General features: G+C 43.9%; 1 protein-coding gene and 1 long non-coding RNA gene across 2 annotated transcripts in view; both read left to right on the top strand.

Moving 5' to 3' along the window:
* Positions 1–199, top strand: part of MEF2B (myocyte enhancer factor 2B) — a 28,851-nt gene extending 28,652 nt beyond the window's left edge. The window contains exon 9 of the mRNA XM_077922022.1: positions 145–199. Within this exon, the coding sequence (XP_077778148.1) occupies positions 145–199 (55 nt within the window). The remainder of the gene's footprint in view (positions 1–144) is intronic.
* A 9,074-nt stretch (positions 200–9,273) lies between these two features.
* The window catches only part of LOC114588416 (uncharacterized), a 54,553-nt gene continuing 39,239 nt past the window's right edge, over positions 9,274–24,587 (top strand). The window contains exon 1 of the long non-coding RNA XR_013391216.1: positions 9,274–9,880. This is a non-coding gene — a long non-coding RNA (uncharacterized LOC114588416). The remainder of the gene's footprint in view (positions 9,881–24,587) is intronic.

Raw genomic sequence — 24,587 nt, 5'->3', positions numbered from 1 at the left:
CCGACGGCCCCTTGTGGCTCAACTGGCCCCCAGGCCTCTCATTGCGCCCGCCCTTCGCTCGCTGATGTCCCCATGGACCTACACTCCGAGACGACTACGTCAAGGCTTACCATTACTCTCTCCTCCTCTCCCGCCCTCTGGCAGACGAGCAGAGGCACCCCGGCGTCCCCACACGTCGCCCACAACCTGCCATGGATGAGTGGCAGAGATAGTGGCATGCTCAGCGTGTTCACATGTACGGATGGAGCCAGGGAGAATCTGCCTGAATGTGGTTGTGTGAATGTGCGAGAGCAGACTTTCTGTGGCCTTGAGCGTTCACAGGGAGTGTTCTCCAAGGAGTTGGGGGAGCAAATTATCCCAGATTTGGGGGAGCAGGCTAGTTTCTCACATGCACAAAATGAAAACAGTGCCAGTGGGTGGTTTAGCCAATGATATTCTACACAGAGTAGACCCATTGGCATTAATAAAAATAAGTAATTCATGTATTTTAATTGCAAGGGGTTTCAGCCAATATTTGTCCTCCTCAGAACAGATCCTCTGAAATGAATCAATATGCATAGCTGTTAACGTTTCCCTTTTTTAAAGGGAAATCCCCTTATTCCGAATAGGATTCCTCGCAAGAAAAGGGAAAAGTTGACAGCTATGTGATATGGTTCACTTTGTTCTATTAATTGCAGGGGTCAACTCTGAGTAGGAAGTCCTTGGATGAAACCCAGTGGATTTACTCTGAGTAGCCTGGACATTTTGCCTCATATCTCAGCTCCGGCAAACGTTAGAAACGTGCTCCCAATTTTAAAATGAAAGCTGGGGATTTGGAGGTTACAGCTCATTGGGGGGGGGGGGGACGTCACTTCCCCTCCTTGCCCTCCCCTCGTGGGCACCCATAGGTGGGGCAATTTGGGAAAGCAACTGAAAGAAAAGATGGGATCGTTGTTTCCCCACTGCCTGTTTCATCTAAATCTCCAGAGATTTGGGAGGAAAGTCCCCCCTCAAAAAAAATAAAAAGGGATTTACAGCAGATTTCAGGATTTATAAAAGCAAATTATTTCACCCCGTTGTGTATAAATCACTTGCGGAATTACTGGCAGCAAGCTCTGGCGAGGTCCCCTGGCTTAGAAAAATGGTTGAGAGGAAATCCACAAAGGAGAAGGACTATCACTGGCAGCTAAATGGAACCTCACTGTGCAAGGGCAGTATACCTCAGAATACCTTTGGTAAGTTTTCTTGTTTTTGAGATAAGAGGGAGAAGACCAGGGAGCCAGGAGGGGGATCCTCGAACCAGGGCCAGTTTGCAACACGGCGAAGAGATTGCACCCATCCCAAAAGTAAATAAATAAATGACTGAAGATGTAAATCTTGAACATTGCAGGTGTGTCCTGCATTGGAGTCTGTGGATGTAGTAAATAAACAAACAAATGTCTTGTGCTGTGAGGAGAAACACAGGTAAGCCCCACCCCACATAATCACATGACGCAGCAGGCACACACTATTTGGATGGCAATTCCAGTCAACTTTGGGGGTGGGCAGACCCCTCAAATATTGGGGGGGGGGGCGTCGAAGGGACCTCGGCCCCTAGGTGTTGGCTCCTGTGCACAGAAGACAAAATCAGGCTTGACTATTACCTTCACAGACCTGGGTAAAAAGTAGCAACATGAGTTTCAACAGGGACAAATGTAAGGTTCTTCACTTAGGCTGGAAGAAACCAGGTGCACAATATAAAATGGGAGACAGGTGGCTTGCGAGTCGTATAAGGGAAAAGGATCGAGGGGTTTTGGTGGACCACCAGCTTAACATGAGTGAACAGTGTGTTGCAGCAGCAAAAAAAGCTAACACCATTCTAGGCTGCATCCACAGAAGTCTAGCGTCCAGATCAAGGGAAGTCATAGTCCCACTCTGTTCTGCCTCGGTGAGACCACACCTGGAGTCCAGGGTCCAGTTCTGGGCACCACAATTTAAGAAGGATGTTGGCAAGCTGGAAGGTGGGCAGAGGAGGGAGACCAAGATGATGAAGGGTCTGGAAACTCAGCCTGCTTTCAAAGGAAGCGATGAACACCAAAAATGCATTTATTGAATATCTTGTTGTAAACCTCTTTGAGGTTTATTTAAAACAATAAAGAGGTGTGTAAATGTTATGAAATCAATTCCACCCCCTAAGAAAAAAACATGGCTAGAAGGGGGATACTTTGGGGGGAAATAAACCTGGGGTGCACGCCTGGAGAAATGACAAAGGGGAGAGGGGATTTGACCAGCCAATTGCCTTGAATAATAGCAGGGCATCTCCTGTTTTCTAGAGAGGGTTTGCTGATTGCCATGCTATCATTAGCATATATGCAAATTGGGCCATTCCTAGACTGCACAATTCTTAGCTGGGGGTTGTTTGCTGAAGTCTGGGTTTGCTATGGCAACCGGCTGGTTTTGAATAGAACCAAAAAGAGGTTCACAGTGTGTGTGTGTGTGTGTGTGTGTGTGTGTGTGTGTGTGTGTGTAAGAGGAACTGTGAGGTTGAAACCCTATTCGAACAACAATTTCTGCATAAATGCACTACATCGAAGCTAAATCTTGCTATCGGTACTTCGTCTGTGGTTTGTTTTGTTTTTAATTTTAAATGATAACAAATCTGGAACATAAAAAGCTGGTTTCCATTCTGAGTCAGGCCATTGGTCCAGCTGGCTTAGTATGGCCTGCACTGACTGGAAGCATCTGCTTGGAGCTGTGGAAGGGACCCTTTCCGCAGGCCAGCCTGGAGTTTAAAAAGTGGATTTCCCCCTAAACATTAGGAAGGACTTCCTGCTAGTGCGATCTGTTCCACAGTAGAATGGAAGGTGGGGAACTCTCTGCTACTGGATATTTTTTAACCAGAAGCTAAAGATTCCCTAAATCTGCTGTGGGTTGTACCCTTTGGGGATCCTCTAACCTTTCTTCTCCATTTCCAGATTTGCTCCATTAAAACACCTACAATTAACCAGCCAGAGTGTCTTTAACCGGCAAACAGCCCCGATAGAATTTTTTAAATTATCATTTGTTTTGTTTTTGTTGCGGCTGAACTGAATGCAAAAGGAAAGTTGGCAGATTTGAGGGTTTTAAATATGATCAAACAATTTATATTGTCAACAAAAAATGGGTGGAAGCCCTCTGGTACCCTAACCACTGAATACAATTGACATTTTGTTTTTTAAAGAATATGTTGCTGGTCCACATTGTCAACATCTTAAGATAATGAACATAATGAGACGTTGTCACAGCAGCAAAAGAGCTCAAGTCTAATTAGAACCAGCCTGGTTAGAGTTTTGGACTAGGACCTGGGTGGCCATAAAGCTCTGTGGGTGAATTCTCAGCTGAGCCTCCGTCTCAGGGGGTTGTGAGGATTAAATGGAGAGGGGGAGAATCCTGTACGCGCCACCTTGAGCTCTCTGGAAGACAGGTGGGGAACGTTGTTGGCATCTGCCTGTCTTGAGAGACAATGGAGTGTGCCTCCAGGGATGAAGTCAAACAACTGCGTTAGCAAGACCAAAGTGGCCTCCCCAGAGCACAAGCCTGGGCCGTGTGTCTGGGGGTCCTGGGCTGCCCGGGTGACAAGACCCGAAGGAAAGCAGAGCAAGATGTTGGGCACCAGCTTGGGAGTTGCCAGAAGGAAAAGACATCCTCCAACTGCCTTAGGGACCCCAGTCTGGATTTGTGTAGGGTTTAATCCAGGGGTCAGCAAACTTTTTCAGCAGGGGACCGGTCCACTGTCCCTCAGACCTTGTGGGGGGCCAGGCTATATTTTGTGGGGGGGATGAATGAATTCCTGTGCCCCACAAATAACCCAGAGATGCATTTTAAATCCAGTGGTACCTCGGGTTAAGAACTTGATTTGTTCCAGAGGTCCATTCTTAACCTGAAACTGTTCTTAACCTGAAGCACCACTTTAGCTAATGGGGCCTCCCGCTGCCGCCACACGATTTGTGTTCTCATCCTGAGGTAAAGTTCTTAACCCGAGGTACTATTTCTGGGTTAGTGGAGTCTGTAACCTGAAGCATCTGTAACCCGAGGTACCACTCTAAAAGTACACACTCTACTCATGCAAAAACACCAGGAATGCCCCACAAATAACCCAGAGATGCATTTTAAATAAAAGCACACATTCTACTCATGTAAAAACACGCTGATTCCCAGACTGTCTGCAGCCTGGATTTAGAAGGCGATTGGGCTGCATCTGGCCCCCAGGCCTCAGTTTGCCTACCCATGGTTTAATCCTTGGCCTTTGCTTCCCTGAAGAGATCCCACAAGGCAGTGGAGGTTTAGTATCAGAGTTTTCCTTCTCCTGGGTGGGCTCCCTTCCCAGTGGACGAGCCCCACCTGCCCCTCACTTCCCTCTATAGCACATGCAGAAACCGCCTTCTTGACCACTGGACTCCCTCTTGGTCTTGTCCCTCCTTTGGAGCCTGGCTTCGCATTCAGGGGAAGCCCCTGACTCACTGTGGGTCAGAGACCCATTGGATCCCCTCACCTGATTTAGCGAGCCAATTGAAGCTGCTCCCAGGATTGTGGCCGCTGTCACCTACTGACGGCGTCTGGGAGCCACAGGTGAGAGTTGTGTGCAGGTGGGGACCAAAGGTGGGGAAATGACCCCAGCAGGAGCACAATGTGTTCCCCCCTGGGGTACTACCGTTCCCCTAACACCCCATACACCCTGGTTGGAAATAAGTGTTCTAATAAAATAGGAATTCCCTTTGAGACTTTCTAACCAAACTCAATGCAATATTGGAGTGAATTAAGTCAAAACCAGCTTGGACCAATGTCCCTTCATCCCACTAGAGGTCGCTGATTTCAACCAGCAATCTGAATTGGCCAGGGAAGGAGAGGGAGTTTTGCTGTGGATTACTAAATCATTTGAATATTTTAAGGCAGGTTGAGAGGTGAGGGGTCTTCTAGCCACCAATTGGGGGTAGGTGGGCTGCTTCTATGCAGATTTTAATGTCACCCCCCTCTTTTCATCCATCAGCTGTGAATATATTGATCCAACTCCCTCTGTTTGGAATTCAAATTTTCTCAGTACTGTAGAATCTAGATACCAGACTTTTCAAGTCTTTTTAATTTGCTGATTTCTCAACCTTCCCCTTTTATTTTAAGCAACTTTGTTTCATTTGATGGTAAATTTTATTGCATTATTGATCTTATAAAATCATAGAATTGTAGAATTGGAAGGGAACCCCAGGGGTCATCCAGTCCAGCCCCCTGCAATGCAGGAATCTCGGCTAAAGCATCCAGGACAGACGGCTGCCCAACCTCTGCTTGAACACCTCCAAGGAAGAAAGGTCCACCTTCTCCCAAGGGAGTCTCCTCCTGTCAAAAGGCTCTTACTGTTGAAAGTTCTTCCTGATGCTGAGTCAGAATCTGCCTCTCTTGTTTTTTCCTCTTATTTCATGGTAAACCTTAACTCTGATTTTATCTCTATTGCATTTTTCGCAGGGGCACCTCATTGTACACACCTTAGAAACTGTGGAATAGCTCAGTCAGCAGAGTATGAGACCCTTAATCTCAACGCCATGGGTTTAAATAATAATAATAATAATAATAATAATAATAATAATAATAATAATAATTTTTATTTATACCCCCACCCTCCCCGGCCAGAGCTGGGCTCAGGGCAGCTAACACCAGTAAAATCACAGTAAAAACATAATAGGGGGGGAACCAATTTAAAATACAGGTTAAAATGCAATTTAAAATGCAGCCTCATTTTAAAAGTAGCCCATAGATCAAGACCATAAGGGGAGGGAAACGTAAGGGTCAGACTGAGTCCAAACCAAAGGCCAGGTGGAACAGCTGCGTCTTGCAGGCCCTGTGGAAAGATGTCAAGTCCCGCAGGGCCCTAGTCTCTTGGGACAGAGTGTTTCACCAAGTCGGGGCCAATACTGAAAAGGCCCTGGCCCTAGTTGAGACTTGGGACCTCTAGAGTGTTGTCATTTGTGGACCTTAAGGTCCTCCATGGGGCATGCCAGGAGAGGCGGTCCTGTAGGTTAGAGCCCCACGTTGGGCAAAAAGATTCATGCTCCCTTCCAACTCTGGGATTCAGTTATTCTGCTGTTCGGTGCTCTATAGATCATTGAAGCAAATAACACGAGACTTAGAAACTTTGCAACTGTGGGATCACATTCTCCTAGGAATCAAGTTTCTTCTTGTTGTTGTGACAATAGCCCATTAGAACACAGGAGAAGAAAATGCAGGTTTACTTGGGGGTCTTACTTCCGAGGAAGGCTGCAGGGTGTTGGACTAGATGACCCTTGGGGGGCCCCTTCCAAGTCTGTGGTTCTATGATTTTATGATTCATAAAGGATGGGGGACACCTGGCTTACTAGCAGGACATGTGAAAAGGAGGTGACAAGAAGGAGGTGAGCCCAGCACACAGGGTCATGCAGAGATGCGACAGCATCACCTCTGCACCTGGAGTAGCTTGAATGTCCCAGTTTAGCTCAGGAGAGACATTTGATCCCTGTAAGGAAGCTGCCTGTTGGTGGGACGAGACGGAGCAGAGAATCAAACAGGGGCGCAACCAGCAAGCTCCTCCGGGGGCAAGCAAGTCAACTCCTTCTCTGTGGGGGCTGCAGAAGAAGACTCCAGTTTGCATCTCACACCAATCTGGGAGGGGGAGACAAAATCGGGATTCAAGATGACCTTAGAAGATTGGCGAACTGGGCTCAGGCTAGCCAAATGAATTTGAGTAGGAACAAATGTCAGGTTCTGCACTTAGGCAGGAAGGACCAGATGCACAAATATGGGATGGGGGACACCTGGCTTGCTAGCAGCGCATGTGAAAAGGACCAAGGGGTCTTGGTGGACCACCAGCTGAACATGAGTCCACAGGGTGATGCAGCAGCAACAAAGGCGAATGCTACTCTAGGCTGCATCAACAGAAGTCTAGTGTCCAGGTCAAGGGAAATAATAGTACCGCTCTCTTCTGCCTTGGTCAGACCACATCTTGAATACTGTGACCAATTCTGGGCACCACAATTTAAGAAGAATGTTGACAAGCTGGAAGGTGGGCAGAGGAGGGAGACCAAGATGACCAAGGGTCTGGAAACCAAGCCTGATGAGGAACGGTTGAAGGAGCTGGGGGTGTTTAGCCTGGGAAAGAGACTGAGACTGAGAGGAGATAGGATTTGGAGATCCAAATATATTAAGGGCTGTCACATGGAAGAGGGAGTATGCTTGTTTTCTCCTGCTCTGGAGGGTAGGACTCAAATCCATGACTTCAAGTCACAAGAACTGACTAAACATCAGGAAAAACTTTCTGAAGCAAGTGTTGTTAGACAGTAGAATGGTCTCCCTCTGGAGGTTGTGGACTCTTCTTCCTTGGAGATTTTTAAGCAGAGGTTAAAACCTAGTCCTAACCCCTGGTGCAGGGTTTGGGACTAGATGACCCTACAATTCTATGATTCTATTATGCTAAACCCACTTACTTGGGACTAAGCAATTGATCTCAGTTGGTGATAACCAGCTGATGTTACTCGGAAGTAAGACTTGTGGAATCCAATGGCACTTACTCCCCACTAAGTTGAGTTAGAATTTGCAGCCCCAAAGTCCGCCCACTGAAACCAACGTTCCTTAATAGATTTCCAGTGAGTCGACTCTTGAGTAGGACCAACGTTGGCAAATTCGGGGGGGGGGGGTCTTCAAAAAGCAGCCATGCATAGGATTACACTGCATGTCTTTTTATTTTCTTATCATTCTTATTATTTTTATTGTCATTTATTACATTTGTATAGTGCCCTCCATCAGTAGGTCTCAAGGCGGATTTGCAACCCTCTGAAGCTTGGGCAAGGAAGGGGAAAGGATAAATTAACTTTAATTAATAGAGGCAAGGAGATAGTCCTGTGGGTTCTTCGCCACTGCCGCTTTCGGCATATTTTAACTTTTTAAAGTAAATAAAAATACTTATCCTGGGCTATCGTAATTGAAAGAATGTGTATGTGTACCCCAAATTCTATAGTTGCCCTATCGCTTATTTAGCATGCTCTACATATTCAGTATGTAGGTGCTGTCACTATGTGCTGGTCTATGGCCAGAATAAAGATTTTGATTTGATTTAAAATAAATAAATAAATAAATAAGCTCGTATTTTCCTTTCCCAGGGATTTCCCCTCCGTGAATATACATGCCTACAGTGATGTGTTTGTGTGTGCGTGAAATAAATCTTTAAAAATAAAATAAAATAGAGCAGCCTATCCAACGATGAGGGCGCGAGGACCTCATGCCTTTGCGTGGTAAAATATGAAGAAACCCCCTCTCTTCTCCTTAGAAAAAAAGGCGGGGGAGATTTCTGCAATTGTAAAATAAATTTATTGAGGGGCTGGGGAGGGTGGGAACTTGATGAGGCAGCACCAAATACCCCTCTTCTCAATTTCGCAGAGACTACAGCCATATATATATATATTCCTCTTTTTTTATGTAGCAACAACACCCGGCTCAGACGTCGCTAACCCCACGTAACTCCTCCTCCCTCCATCATATCTCCCAGAATTGCTCGCCTCTCTCACTTCAGAGGCTTTCCCGGATCTAAGCCCTGCGCCTCTTTGCGGCGAAGCATCCTTGCTAAGCGGGGGGAGATTTGCAGAGAAGCAGTATCTTTCTCCAGAAAGCATCTTAGCATGTTTTTTTTCTCTGGGCTCAAAAGTGGTACCCAAGTTGAAAGGATGCGGCTGAATCGGATGGCTCTGGGAGGGATACCCGGAATTATTACACAACATGCGCGCTCCTTTAAGCCTTTGATGGCTGGAGAGCTGGGCTCTAGGATATCTGGCTATTATTATTATTATTATTATTATTATTATTATCATCATCATCATCATCATCATCATCATCATCATCATTTCTTTCCAGCGACCACCTCAGGAAAAGATGTGTGCGTTTTGTGGGTGCGCGCGTACATTTCAATTTTTTAAAAAAATGAGTGGCGCTGCCTCCCTCGCTTCTTTTAACCCTTCGAGGCTTCCCCCCTCCCTCGAAGTTTTTGAACTTGAAACTTCTCCAGGACCCTCTGACGCCCCCACCCCCAATCCACGCCTGTGCTTCTCTTCGGAATGAATCCGTAGCGCTGAGCGCCTCGTATATTTTTCCTGAGTTGTTGCTTTATTCCCCCCCCCCCCCCAAAGCCTTCTCTCTTGCAGGGCGGGGAAGGTTTTAAGGAGTCCTGATTGGTGAGGTGCGCGCCCCCACCCCTCTATTTTCGGGAGCGTGGGAGGGAGCTCCCGGATGGAAAAATATATATATTCCTAAACCCCCGCCTCTTTTCAGTCCATGCAGCGTTCAGGAGTACAATTGGGTTCTTTTCAAACTGCAGACAATGCCCTCTTGGGGAGGGTCTTTATTTGGGGGGGAAGAGTTCTCTGTTTGGTTTGCAAGACACGTTGGAAGGTGGTTTGGGAAAGGGGGGCAGAAAAGCCCCCGCTCAGTCCAGCCTCAACTCCCCACCCCCCATTTCCTCACGCCTTGGATCTGTGAGAAAATTTGTCTGGACTTGGAAAGGGGAGAAAAGGGGGGGGGGGAATAACCCGTCTCTCACACCCACCACCCACTCTCTTCCTTTTGCAGCCCAGCCAAGCAAAAGCAACCACCGATATATATAATTTTGGGGGGAAAGAAAACTTTGCAAAGCATGAGGCGCTGCGCTCTGATGAAGTTTTGGTGGGGGTTTTTTTGGCGGGGGGAGGGAGGCTCCCCCCCCCCGCATTGCAAAAGAGGCTGGAATTTCTTAGCTCCTTCGCAATCCCCCTCCTCGCCATTCCCATCCTCAAGGAGGCTGGAATATTTGCACTTCTCTTCCTACTCCCCCTAAAAAAAATATGCTTGGCTTTGCAAGCAGACCGAAGGAAGAGGCGCGCCCGTGAAAGCGACCCAAGTAAGTGCTGGAATTTATTTACTTTTTACTCTGGATTTTTTTGGGGGCGGCGGGGGAGCGAGGGGAGATAACCTGGGATGGAGGGGAGCAAGAAAAAAATTGGAGCGTGTAATGGGAAGTGCTGAGGGTCCCGATCCAGCTCAAGTTCAAGCCCTTTGGAGACCGCGCCAAAGAAAACCCAAATTAAACTATTGCTCTAGGAGAGAAAGAAGCGTGAGGTTTCGGTCCTATGCACACTTTACCCGGGAGTAAATCCTGCTGCGCTCAGATGGGCCGGCTTTTTCTTGAAACAAACCTAGCCAGAAGACGTAAAACCTGAACAGTATTTCCCCACTGACCTAAGAAGGAGACACGTGTCAGGTGTGGCTGTTAAAAGACCCCCGTCGCTTTCCCCCTCGGGTCTTTCTTCTGAGTAGACCCGCAGAAAGGGTTCGAGTGAGCTAGATCGACCCTCCCGCAGCGACACACAGCTTCTCCCTCTGTGTTAGGGGAAGCCAGAGGAGACAATATACCATTTTTAATTAATTTTTAAAATTCAAAATATGCATCGATCGTGGCATCAAGTTTCGCTTTGGAAGCATCTCCGGCAGAGACCTTGATCCACTCAGATTTTATTTTCTGCAGCCCAGATTTCTATGGATTGGTTTTGCAGCTGGGCAGCCAGTTACTATTAAAACCCGCGCATTTGAATTCCCGCTGTTTCCAAGCCCCCTCCCACAGAAAAAACACGTGTTTATGTATGCACACGCGCGCGCACCTCCAGCTCAGAAAACACACCATGTGCATCTGAGGAAGTGGACTCTCTCTCTCTACTCCACAAAGTGTATATATCTCATAATTAAATGGGTTAAAGTCTAAGGATGCCCGCAAGTCAAACTCTGGCGCTGATGCATCAACAGGCATCAATTTCCTTCCTCTTCTTTTTACAGTATTTCCCCCCCCCAAAAAAATATATTAATTTTCACAAACATATAAACAGACAAAAAAAATTCCTTCTTCTTCTTTGTAAATTTATTTTTAGAAACAATTCCGATTTTTCAGATGCAATGTGTCAAAATGCAAAACCATAACAACTGTATTTTTGACGAAATCTGCGGAAACTTTAAGCCAACGTTTGGTTTTCGAACCCTGCATTGTAACCACCCCCCTTACACACACAAAAAACCATTCCATCTCCCCTCCCCACCCCGCTTCTTTTGATGGTGGTGGCAGAGGACCTGAAATACAAATAATCAAAGTTTAAAAAAACATTATTTCTGATGAATGGCAAAATTATTAATTTTTTTTTAAAAAAAATGTTTTTAAAAGCTTCTCCCAGCTTTTCCAAACTAGTTGGCTGATGATTTAAAGCACTGGAGTGGGGGGGTGTGTGAGAGAATAGATTGGATCATTCCTGGAAGCTTTCATGAAACTCGCCGCGCGCCCCCCGCCCCCCCCCCATCTCACTCTCTTGTTTGAGCATAGAAATGCTGCTTCAATTCTTATGGAAATTCAGAATGAGCCCCATGCTGTTGAACTTGACGTCGTCTGTGCTGGTTATTAATGCGCTCTCTCTCTTCGCCTTTCGGGGGCTGGGCGGGCGGGGGGGCGGGCGGGGGGCGCTGGGTCTGTTTGTGCGTGAGAAAATAATTTAAAAACGGCCGCCAAGTTACTAGGCTACAAAAGGTGAGATGGAGGTGGAAGGGGGGGGGGTTGGCGGGAGAGAGGAAAGGCTAACTTACCAAATCCACCACCTTTGCAGGAAATCCTAGTAAAGGGGGTTATTTTAATTTAATTTAATTTTTTATTTTGTGTTTATTTATTTATTTATTATTTATTATTTTATTTATTTCTATTTTGTTTCATTTCTATTTTTTTCTTCTTCCTCCCCTCCTTTCTGCTCCCCGCCCACAAACCTTTGATGTTGAACGTTCCTTCCGCTAAAAAGAAAAAGGAAATGTAAAAATATATTAAGCAAAAAAAAAAAAGTCTGTTTACTCCCTTTATATCGATTTTTCTCCCCTTCCTCCCAGCCACTGGTATGGGGAGGGATCTCCTCCGCCTGAGAAGCAGCGATCCTATAGGCACCCTTCCCTGGGAGCAAGCCCTATTGGATCCAACGGGGCTTCCTTCAGAGTAGACGGGCTCAGGGTTGTGCTACTCAGAAATACTTCAGATTTTAGATTCCTCCTTACTTGTTTCCAACCATCGGTGGTGGCAAAGATAGATAGATAGATAGATAGATAGATAGATAGATAGATAGATAGATGATAGATAATAGATAGATAGATGATAGATAGATAGATGATAGATAGATAGATAGATAGATAGATAGATAGATAGATAGATAGATAGATGATAGATGATAGATAGATAGATAGATAGATTAGATAGATGATATAGATACTGTATTAAGTCTCTAAAGATATTTCAAACCACTTATCATATGCAGGTTTTTCATGTACGTACAAACAAAACTTCTTGACTTCCCACCCCTCCTTTCCTGATGTTTATTTTTTATTAATAATGCTAATAAATAAATTGAATAACTCGTGGGACTAAAACGACAACAATAATAACAATAAATAATATATTACAAAAAATGTTATTAAATGTTATAGTCGATTTTACTCTCTCAAAGGGGCTCCCGCCCATTTAGAAATATTTCCCCAACCCCTGATTCATCTTGAAAAGGGGATAATATTCGCTTGTCAGAAATAAAACTACATACACACTTTGCAAATCACTCAAGGCTGCTAGCTTCTTTGTCTTTGGCACCTATTTCATTACTAGTACTAGTACTTTTTTGGCGTTCCCTCGTAGCCGAGTAAGATTGTCTTCCATAAACACGGTTTTAACAATGAGTCCATAAGTGATTGTGGAGGCCAATTCTGGATCCACATGTCCTTCCACAGTGGGGACATTGGTTTATGGACAGGAGTTGATCACGGTGTGGATTTTCCAAGCGTGCCTTCCTCTTAATACGTTTCTCCCTTTGGTCCTGAGTTCGAGTGTCTTCAAAGCCCAGGACACCTTTGGGAAAGGCTGTTCTCCAATTACAGCGCTCGCAGACCAGTGTTTCCCAGTTGTCAGTGTTTATACTACCTTTTTTTTTTAGATTTGCCATGAGAGAGTCTTTAAACCTCTTTTACAAACCCAGCCAGATGGGTGCGGCATAAATAATACCATTATTCTTATTATTAAGGCTGGAATTCTAGCTCTGCTTATTTGGGAATAAGCCCCCAAGGAATTCCATAGGCCTTACTTCTGAGTAGATGTGGTTATGTGTACACCGTTTAACTTTTATTAAATAAATTGTTTTGTTATCAGTATTCAGGACTGCTATGCCTTGTCTCCTGCTAAGTGCTACTCAGAGTAGACTCATCGGAATGAATGGATCTCAGCAAGTGATGCCCTTTAATTGCAATAGGTCCACTCTAACGTTGACCACAACCCAACAGAGATGCAATAAGTGTTTAATGGATGCCTACATGTAATAATATCAGAATAGTACCATCTATGGCTTAAAGATATGTATGAACAAAACACACACCCAATAATAATTAAGTCACAGTTTGCAAACTTGTAATGCCCAGAATGGCAACCCAGTCAGATGGGCGGGGTACAAATAATATCATCATCATAATCATCATCATCATCATCACTACTACTACTAGTAGTAGTACTGTAGGAAGAGCTTCGAATAGCCCCGTTTCTAAGGGTTAAAAAACCCGCTCTCAATGTGGTTTTGGAAAGAAAACCACAGCCATAAATTCATTTAGAAAAACTAACCATTTTTCTTAAAGCACTGAAATGCGTTGCATAATTGTGGCCAAAACAGAGATGGAAATTACGAACAACTCTGCAGGAAACTGCTGTCGTTGGGGGGTTTTTGGAGGGGGGGGGTTGCAGATAATTCCTTCTCATTCTTCCAAATGGTTGGTCCCATCTCAGGGGGGAGTGCCCAAGGGGGTGTCCTGTGTTTCCCTGGCTGGGGTCTCACCTCCCCCCACCCCGTCTCTTCTTTTTCGCCAGGGTGGCCATCCAGAGCCTCTTACGCAGGAGTAAGCCCTATGGGGCTTCGCCTCCTAGCCAAGATGCGCAGAGTGGGGTTGCAACCCGTTTCGGAGACGAATCCCTGTTACGAACGTGAATATCGTAGGCATTTATCCAGTTTCCCTGTCTAGGTTAGATTGTCATTTGCGGGGGGGCGGTGTTGGTTGTGTTTTGTCCTTGGCAAGCAATATATTTATTTAAGGAGGAGAAATAATAAGCCTACAGAGAAATTATGGAGCATAATATGTCCATATCTTGCTATTTTATTTTTTTTAGTTTCTTTTGTTTTGGGGCGAATGACAAACCCACCCAACCCATCTCCAGGCTACAGTCTAGTCCATCACATTGATTTTGTATTATTATTAGGAAGGGGGAGGGGGAGGAGCAGAATTATTCCTCGAAGTTTTGCATACCAATCTATCTCTTCATCCATGGGGTGGAGGTCCCTTCTGAGAGGGCTTCCCCCTCCCCAGTTGATGGGCTTTGCCACATCTTGTGATAGATTATGCTGGGTGGACCCCCAATATTTTATTCAAGTTGGCACCCCCATATCTATCTATCTATCTATCTATCTATCTATCTATCTATCTATCTCTATCTATCTATCTATCTATCTATCTATCTATCTATCTATCTATCTATCTATCTATATCTATCATCTATCTATCTATCACTCATTTTACCAGGTATCAACCATTAAAGAAAATCACCCCAACTCCCCCGCCTCCCAGCACACATACTTCGGATACAGGATGCAACCCTGACCCGTTTGACCTGGGAGTAAGCCCACTGAATTTATCAGGATTTGCTTCTGAGTAGACCATGGTTAGGGTCGCGCTGTGACCCGTTCAGGATCAGCAGGGGAGGGAAGCAGATCTGAATTAATAAATGGTTTGGGGTTTATTTGCCTTTGATTTTAATGTTCTGGTTTTAGGTCTGCAAAACCTTGTTGCTTCTAAGGCTGCGATCCTAGAAAGCATTTACTGAAGAGTAAGTCCCATTCAGTGGTACTGATGAATGGAGAGCGGCATACACACACACACACACAGAGAGAGAGAGAGAGAGAGAGAGAGAGAGAGAGAGAGAGAGAGAGAGAGAGAGAGTTAGTTTTCAGGATCTCCAGAAATTAACAAACTGCATCGTTAAGTTTCTTGGGAATCAAGACTTACTGAATTCAATAGGTCTTACTTCTAAGTAAGCATGTATAAGACTGGACTGTGTGGCTAACCTTTAGACAGACACCTGTTCATGCACATGTTATTCATTTTTATTTATAAGTCTCATCTAAGACAGACAGGATCTATCTCTCTCTCCATCAGCCATTGAATTCAATGGGTCTTGACTTTTGAGGTGTTCACATTTCTTGAATCTCTAGCCATCTATTAATATATAGTTTATTTTATTGATAAGGATATTTTAAAAAGGAGGAGAGTCCTATCTCTCTGTCAGTCATTGAACTCTATGGGACTTCTGACTATGTGGTGAATCCATAGGCATCTGCTGAGAGTATCCTATCTATGTGCCGGCCAATCAATCAATCAATCGCCTTTTTGAACATCTTTTGTATGTCTGAAATTCTCTAAAATGTCCTGGATAGGCATATTCTCCGATTGTGGATTTGAACTGATTTATTTTATTTTTTTAAAAGCTACCTTGGATCAGGATCTCTGCCCAGTGTGCTCCAACACCTGGCAAATTTCACATGGGTTTTTTTAAGAATCAGATTCTCTCTCACCCAACCCCGCCCCCCCAAAAAAAACTTAAATTAGAGTATTAATCAACCATCATTACTTTCTAAAATAAACTCCTCAAATATTTTTAAAAAATAATCAGTGCTGCCCTTTTTGAAGACACCAGGAATGAGAGAAAAGAAGAATAAATTTCAACATAATAATACATTGGCACTGAATAAATTTCTTTTTTTAGATTTACAGCGCTCTCTCTCTCTCTCTCTCTCTCTCTCTCTCTCTCTCTCTGCATTTCATGAAACTTTCTAGGCTGACTTCATATCATCCATTTCAGGGAAACCTGTTAATCTCCATCGTTTGACTAGATATTCTGTTGGTGGTAGGGATGATATTTATAAAAATAAAAACAAAAGCAAAATCATATTGACTCTCCCAACTCCCTTCTGTCTCTGGAATCTGAAAACTCCCTTTCCTACCCCTGGGCAATGGGAGGGGGCAGCCCTAAGCTCGCTTACCTAGGAGTAAGTCCCACTGAACTTTTTTGGGGGTGTGTGTGCTGTTTCTGAATAGATCTGGAGATATTTGTACGGTAAATGTTCCATAGGGATTCCTACAAGCCTTGTTTTCTTAATCTGTGCATGTGTCCATATGTGAGATAGATATATAGAGATACAGAAATATTGACACACACACACAGATAGATATATGGATAAATACAGTGCTTTATTCTGGGGGGGGAGCAGGGGTACGCATCCCCCTAAACATTTTGTGAATCTTTGTACTTTTGTCCATTTACTGTATTTATTTTCCCCGATTTGAACTATAAAATGGCGATTTTCTTGAGTCAAAGTGAGAGTACCCCTAAAAAAATTTTTAAGAAAAAAAGCACTGAATATATAGATATAGATATATAGATAGACAGAACTACAGAGACTTTGTTTTGAAGTAGAAATAAAAATAAAATAAGTAAAAAATTGTCCAGTAGCACCTTATAAACCAGCTAAGTTTGTTCTGGTACAGTATAAGCTTTCGTGTGCATGTACACTTCTTCAAATACGGATTTTTTGTTTTGAAGTGTTTATAATAGTGTGTTTTAATTATTGAAACCTGCCCTGGTGAAGGATAGGTAATAAATAAACTGTAATAATAATTACGGTATAACAATAATAATCATTAATAGTAATAATTAATAACAAAAATGATATCTATCTACATATATATCACGCAGTCATATGTGATGAGCAGACGTCCCTTTAATAGCAATCTATTTTTATTCCTAGCCATTGTGTTTTAATTCTTAACCACTTATCACAAAGCAATGTCATATCATCAGTAAACGGCTTGCTGAAGAGCCAAAATGAAAGGAAGCCAATATTGCAATACATTCTGATATGGCCACAGTCTTAGTACTTTGCTATCTATTTAAAACAAATATACTAAGTTGTAACCAGCCAGCGTTACTCCTACTTAGAGGAGACCTACTGACAATTGTGGGCATGACGGTCTTCGGTCCAGAACTGTTCACCACCTCCGTCTCAACTTCCTCTGCCTTCTGGTCTAGATTTTTCACAGGCTGGTTCTTGTAAGTGGCTTACAGCCTAAAACCTCTATTTCCCAGGGACAGTCCCGGATTGACAGAAGCCATCTCAGTTTCTGACTTGATCCTGGAATCTCCCGCTTTTCCTTAGGACATTTCCATCGGAGAACAGTTGAAGAGTATGAGAGGACATCCCTGTTTTCATTGGAGGGGATGGAGTTATATGACCCCCAAGCCAAGGAGATAAATAAGTAGAAGACATCTGAAGGCAGCCCTGCATAGGGAAGTTTTAAAATGTTTTATTATGTTTATATACGTATGTTGGGAGCCGCCTAGAGTGACTGGGGCAACCCAGTCAGATGGGTATATTATTAATAATAATAATAATAATAATAATAATAATAATAATAATAGTAATAAATTATTTAGGATGTCACTATTTTCAACAGAGAAATGTTGGAGGCTATGCAGCATAAGTTGGAACATATTTAAATTTAAACAAACAAACCAGAAAATTTCCACGTTCTGTAAGAAACAATGAAAAACATCAAAACAAACATTTAAATCTGCTGCAGATATACAAGAGAGTTTGAAATTGCAAAGCATAGCCAATAAAATACCCTGGTAACATCAAGAAATAAAATATTCCAAGTAAAATAATCAGCTAAAAAGCGTGAATTCTGCATTGTATATGAAACACATGCATCTATATTTGTGTGACAGATACAGGAGCCATTTTATATGTGTGCAAACACTGCAACGCTGTTAGACTGAACATGATGGGGCTTTCTTCTGAGTAAACGTGCACAGGATCACTTAAAAGCAGCCACTTCAACATGTCTACTCAGAAGTGAGCTCAGTGTCTCCCGGAACAATCCTGTCGCCTACCTATTTTGAGACCCCATGAGAACTCCTTCTGAATATTGTTATTATTTTCCCAAGACTGGAACTCATGGCGACCTGCTCAAATTAAAACCACCACAGATACAATACGAAAAGCTAAAAACATATAAAGGGAAATCATTTAAAAAGCAATTAAGCTCTAATGGAATGAAAAACAATCTTAAAGAAACAGAGCTATTAAAAGGCAGATAATCAAAGCAGCACAGGACACTTTCCTTGAAAAAGAGTCAGTTCCAAAAGGTCTGTTGGCGAAAGGACAGGAAAGAGGGAGCCAGGCTGGCCTTTCTAGGGAGGGAGTCCCCAAACCTGAGAGGAGCCACCACCAAGAAGGCCCTGCCCCTTGTTCCCATGTGTAGACAGGCACGTGTAGATGAGATTAAATTGTGAGTTGGCTTAATTCTGTGTGGAGAGTCCAGCCTGTATAATTACACCTCCGTGAGTATTTCAGAAATGCTTGACCTGAACGAAGGTCACAAACATTCCACGTTTGCGAGAAGTTGGTTGTTTTGTGTGGCAGCGCCTACACTTTGGAACTCCCTGCCTATTGAGATCAAGCAGATTCCACCCCTGTACTTTTTTGTTTTTGTGTCTGTTTTAGTATTTTTAATATTTAGTATCTGTTTTAGTATTTTAACCTTCTGCATGTTTTAAAGTACTGTTGCAGATTTTCCTGGATTTTATTGTGTTATCTTTTTGCAGACTGCTTTGAGGGTGTTTTCAGGGATTTTTGGTGTATAAATTTTATGAAATGGAAACAAAACAGTCCCATTGCAGTGAATGGGCATGGCTAACTTGGGAGGGGGGGCATCAGAGTCTACTCTGAGTAGGATGTCGTTGGCTGCAGCCCACGAATGTTTGCACCTGTTATTGGACAGATGTTGGGAGATTGCATCCCAGTCTTTGACAGCTGTCACTCAGAAGCTGGTATTTTTTTTGCAAAATTCACCTGTGCTTCTCAAAGCTGTCTCTCTGTGTGTTGTGGAGTATATTTCTAAAGGCTGCTGTCGTATGCGTTTCTTCCAAGTAGGAATCTATACAAGACTGAGCTATGATGAGGATTCTTAACTGATGGTTGTAGCCACCACTGGGCCACACTGTTAACTGATGAACGATGAATTGCTTTATTATAGTAGCTTGGCACAGGGGTCTTTCTGCTGCCAGCCACGGGGCATGTCTGAGTCCTGGTTTTGTAGTTAGAGTAGAAAGATGGTGAAGGGCTCCCTTCCCACCGCCCTGTGCTTTATCCCTTTCTCCCAGATTGGAAGGTTGGTTCATATTATGATTACGATTTATAAAATATATATATCGCTCTATACCTGCAGGTCTCAGGGTGGCTTGCAACGTAAAACCACAAAATAAATAAGAAAAATGCAAACATGAACAATGCAATAACTGCCCCCCCTTCAGCAACACTACACACACACACACACACACACACACACACACACACACACTTTATTAGTTTTTTTAACATATCATTTCCAACAATCATATAACATAACTTTCTATCTTATACAATATTTTAGACACCTCTAATGATTTTCCGTTCTTTATCACTTATTCTGCATTTCTTAATTTCTCTGTTACTCTCAATTATCATTAACTAATTGTTCTCCTCATAGTCTTTCTTGCAATATTTCAAATAGTCATCCTTACAAAACTTCTTGCAGTCCTACTAGCATAATCTGTTCATTACAGTTACTTTTCAAATAGTTCGTATATTTACTCCAGTCTTCTAAGAATCTCTGGTCCCGCAGGTTTCGAATCCTTCCTGTTAATTTGTCCAATTCTGCATAGTCCATCAATTTCATCCACCATTCTTCTTTCGTCGGTAATTCTTCTTGCTTCCATTTTTGTGCCAATAATATTTTTGCTGCCGTCATTGCATATAAAAACAACTTACAATCCTGTCTATTAATATCATCTCCTACGATGCCTTCAGCAACACATATTAAAAGGGCATCAGATGTCAGTCAGCCCCAGGCTGGTTAGAGAGGAACATTTTGCCTGGCACCTAAACCTGAGAGAGCATGGGGAGAGCGTTCCCCAGACAGGGAGCCACTGCAGAAAAGGCCTGTTCTTGTGTTGCCGCCCTCCAGACCTCACATGGAGAAGACACACCAAGAAGGGCTTCAGGGTCCGGGTGGGTTCATATGGAAAGAGGCCACGGGTCCTTGAGGTATTGTGGTCCTGAGCCATTTAAGGCTTTATAGGTCAAAACCAGCACTTTGAATTGGGCTCGGAAACTAAGTGGTAGCCAGTGCAGTCGGACCAGGATCTGTGCAATACTGTATGTTCAAACCTTCTTGCTCCGGTGAGCAACCTGGCCGCTGAATTCTGCACTGGCTGAAGTTTCCAAACCTTCTTCAGAGGGAGTCCTATGTATAACACATTGCAGCAATCTAACCGCTAGGTTACCAGAGCATAGACTAGGGGTCAGCAAACTTTTTCAGCAGGGGGGCAGTCCACTGTCCCTCAGACCATGTGGGGGGGGGGGTCGGACTATATTTTGGGGAGGGGAAATGATCGAATTCCTTTGCCCCACAAATAACCCAGAGATGCATTTTAAATAAAAGGACACATTCTACTCATGTAAAAACATGCTGATTCCCAGACCGTCCATGGGCCGGATTTAGAAGGCGGTTGGGCCAGATCCGGCCCCTGGGCCTTAGTTTGCCTACCCATGGCATAGACAATATCCTGAAGAAATGGTTTTACAGGAGCACCTCTTTGCTGAAGCTAAGCAGGCCTGGGGCTGGTCAGGTCCTGCATGGGAGATACACAGAGCTTGAAAACCACATGCCTGCCTACTTGAATTTCTGTGACAGAAGGAAGGTGTGGTATCGATGTTAAAGAAAGCAAATAAAAATAAAATTTCCAGGGCTAGAGTCTGCATGACATGGTGCACACTTTGATCACTGCAGGAACTCACTGCTGCAGGGCACAAACTATCAAGGAGCCCTCAAAGCAGGTGACTCTGGAAAAGCTCATAAAGGCACTCAGAGGTAAATCGTTATCTATTTGAAATTAAAGAGACTTCCACTAGTCATCTCAGTGAATTTCAGCCAGTCTGCTCAGACTATGCTATGACAGTCTCCCCATTCCATGCTAGCTTTCCTCATGCAGGGATGTGTGGAGCAAATTTAAATAACAGTTGCATTCTAGAAACATCCCCTTATTATAGGGTGTGGTTTTTTTAAAAAATCTATATGGCTAGGAAGACTGCACAGAACTTAGGTTTAGGCTTAAGTTTCTTGAGCCCATTCTCTTTCAATGGATCTACTGTCAGCCTGGATAGCTCCATTGGTTAGACCGTGGTGCTGGGAGCGCCAAAGTTGCAGGTGTGATCCCTGCATGGGGCAGCTGCCTATTCCTGCATTGCAGGGGGTGGACTGGATGATCCTCAGGGTCCCTTCCAACTCCACGATTCTATGAGTAGGACTGGTAATGGGACTAACCCTGAGATTTTGGCAGAAAGCCTTGCCAAATTGGCAAACGTAACTATGTAAACTGAAGATCAAGAAGAGGTAGACTCTAAGGAGGAGTGGAAACCTTTTATTGAATATTTAAAGAATCATTGTAAACACAGGATTTGAATGAAGAATGAAGAACAGCAGCTGAAGTGCTGGAGTGCAGTGTGGAAAAGATAATGTATAGAATATTTATAATATGCAGCAACTTTAGAAACTACAGGGGAAACCATGGAGGGGAAGTTGAAGTTGAGTTGGATGTGTATATGGCAGCAATATTATTTTGTAAACTTTTGAAATTTAGAAGTAACAAAAAGATGTTGGCAGAAAGTAGGGGGGATATTTCAGCACCACGGACAAGGCTGTTCTTCCACCGCCATCTCTATCTCTTGGGGATCCCATTTGCTTCCTTTGTTTCCCAGTCTCATTTTGGTCCCAATACCCAGCAGGATCCTGCCCTGATGTGCTCAGTTGGCCTTCCCACCTCAAGTCTGAACTGAACACGCAAACTTTAAGTTTTAGATCATAGCGTGGGTTGTTGTTTTTCCAGCTGGCTAAGTTAGGACTTCTAGGTTGCCTCACCTCAAAGGATATTATGGAGTTAGAAAAGAACCACCCAAATGATCAAGGAGGTGTGGGACTTTTTAGTTTTGAGAAAGATTAGTAGAATCATAAAATCAATTGTAGAGCTGGAAAGGACCCTGGGGGTCATCAAGTCCAACCCCCTGCAATGCAGGAATCTCAACTCAAGCATCCCACCCAACCTCTGCTTAAAAACCTACTAGGAAGGAGAGGCCACAACCTCCTGAGGGAGACTGTTCCACTGTTGAACAGTTCTCAGAAAGGTCTTCCTGATGTTGAGTCAGAATCTCCTTTCTTGTCACTTGAAGCCGCTGCTTCGAGTCCTACCTTCCAGAGCAGGAAAAAAACAAGCTTGTTCCTTCTTCTATGTGACAGTCCTTGAGATGCTGGAAGATGACTATCCTATCTCCTCTCAGTCTCCTCTTTTCCAGGCTAAACATATCTGGCTCCTTCAACTGTTCCTCATCAGGCTTGGTTTCCAGATCCTTGATCATCTTGGCCTTCCTCCTCTGCACACCTTCCAGCCCATCAATATCCTTCTTAAATTGTGGTGCCCAGAACTGGACACAGTTTTCCAGTGTGGTGTGACCAAGGCAGAATAGAGTAGGACCATTACTTCCCTTGCTCTGTTGATGCAGCCTAGAACAGCATTCACTTATTATGCTGCTGCATCACCCTGTGGACTCATGTTCAGCTTGTGGTCCACCAAGACCCAGAGATCCTTTTCACATGTACTGCTAATAAGCCAGGTGTCCCCCATCCTATATTTGTGCATCTGGTTCTTCCTGCCTAAGTACATTGGTCCCTACTGAAATTCATTTTGCTAGCCTAAACCCAGTTCTTCAACATGTTAAGGTCGTTTTTAATCCTGATTCTGTCTTTTGTGCCGCTGGCTCCCCGTCCCAGTTTGGTATTATCTGCATGTTAGATGAGCATCTCCTCAATTCCTTCATTCAAGTTACTTATAAAGACTATTGAACAACAGCGAGCCCCAGACAGAACTCACTTGTCACTTTTCCCCAAGATGAGGAACCATTAATGAGTCCTCTTTGGGTTTGATCAGTCAACCAGCTACAAATCCACCTAACAGTTACCTCGTTCAACCCACATATTAGGGTTGTGAGAATATCATGGGGGACTTTGTCAAAAGCCTTACTGAAATCAAGATACACTATGTCCACAGCATTTCCCTGATCCACCAAGTTTGTAATGCCATAAAAAAAGAAAAAAAGAAACGAGGTTTGTCTGTCATGAGTTATTTTTTGAGAAACCTTGGTGTGTCTTAGTAATCAAAGCATCCTCTTCTAAATACTCACAGACCAACTGTTGAATGATCTGTTCTAGGAGCTTCCCTGGTATTGATGTCAAGCTCACCAGTCGGTAATTACCTGGGTCTTCCTTTTTGAAGACAGGGACAACATTTACCCACCTCTAGTCTGTAGGAACCTCACCTGTTCTCCACGATTTCTCAGAGATCATAGACAAAGGCTCTGAAATTGGATGCATCCCGTCAGGCCCTGGAGATCTGAATTTATTTAAAGTCTCCAGGTGTTCCCTTACTACCTCTTTCCCCATCTTGGGCTGCAGTTCCCTCCTTGCATCATTTATTCTGCTATCACCAAGTTGGGCATCACTTTCCTTTTGGGTGAATGTTTGAAATGACTGGTTTTTTTATCCTATCTTTTCCCTAAGAAGCTCAGGGCAGTTCTCTCTTGCACCCCATTGTATCCTCACAACCACCCTGTGAAGTAGGCATGGCACAGAGAAGGAGGGAGAGACGGGGAGAGAGAGCACTATTTGAACTCAGCTCAAGTCAAGACCTTCCACCCCCTGCAGCATCTGGCATCTCATACCCATGTTGCTGGCCTGGAAGGACGAGTCAAATTCTACAGGTCTTCCTGCAGGGCTCATGAAAGCAATCATCCAATCAGAAAAAAAAATAGGCAAATTAGTCTATTGCTCGAGAAAAAGAGGTGCCTGAACTCACCACAGCACCTCCCTTGTTCTCTTAGAATAGCAATGGCACCCTCCTGAGAGGCACCAGAACCGAGTTCCGGCAAGTTCCAGCTGAAAAAAGCCCATAACAGAAAGAAAAACCATAACATAACCATTTTAATAACCACACAAATCTCAGTTAACGGTTGTGGAAGGATCTATTCTTAACTGCCTGTGTAGGCCTGGCAGAAAAGTTTTCAGCAGGCATTTAAAAGTTGCCACAAAAGGCACCCGTCAAATCTCCAGTGGCAGAGAGTTCCGCAGGACCAAGCCAAAGACAGTGAAGGCTTGGTGTCCTTGATGTTGTCAAACGAGCCTCGTTGACTCAGGAAACAGCCAGTGATGTTGAGAGAGCTGGGATATGTAAGGGTTCAGGAGGCAACAGAGGTATCCTTGACCTAAGCTGCTCAGGATTTTGCCAGTTCATACTAGAATCTTGAACATGGCTCAGCAATACTACAAATATATGCAAAAATTATTGACAGCCAAACTGGGTC

The sequence above is a fragment of the Podarcis muralis genome, chromosome 18 (assembly GCF_964188315.1).
Source record: "Podarcis muralis chromosome 18, rPodMur119.hap1.1, whole genome shotgun sequence".
In the NCBI taxonomy this organism is placed as follows: domain Eukaryota; kingdom Metazoa; phylum Chordata; class Lepidosauria; order Squamata; family Lacertidae; genus Podarcis; species Podarcis muralis.
This window is presented reverse-complemented; position numbering and strand designations above follow the sequence as displayed.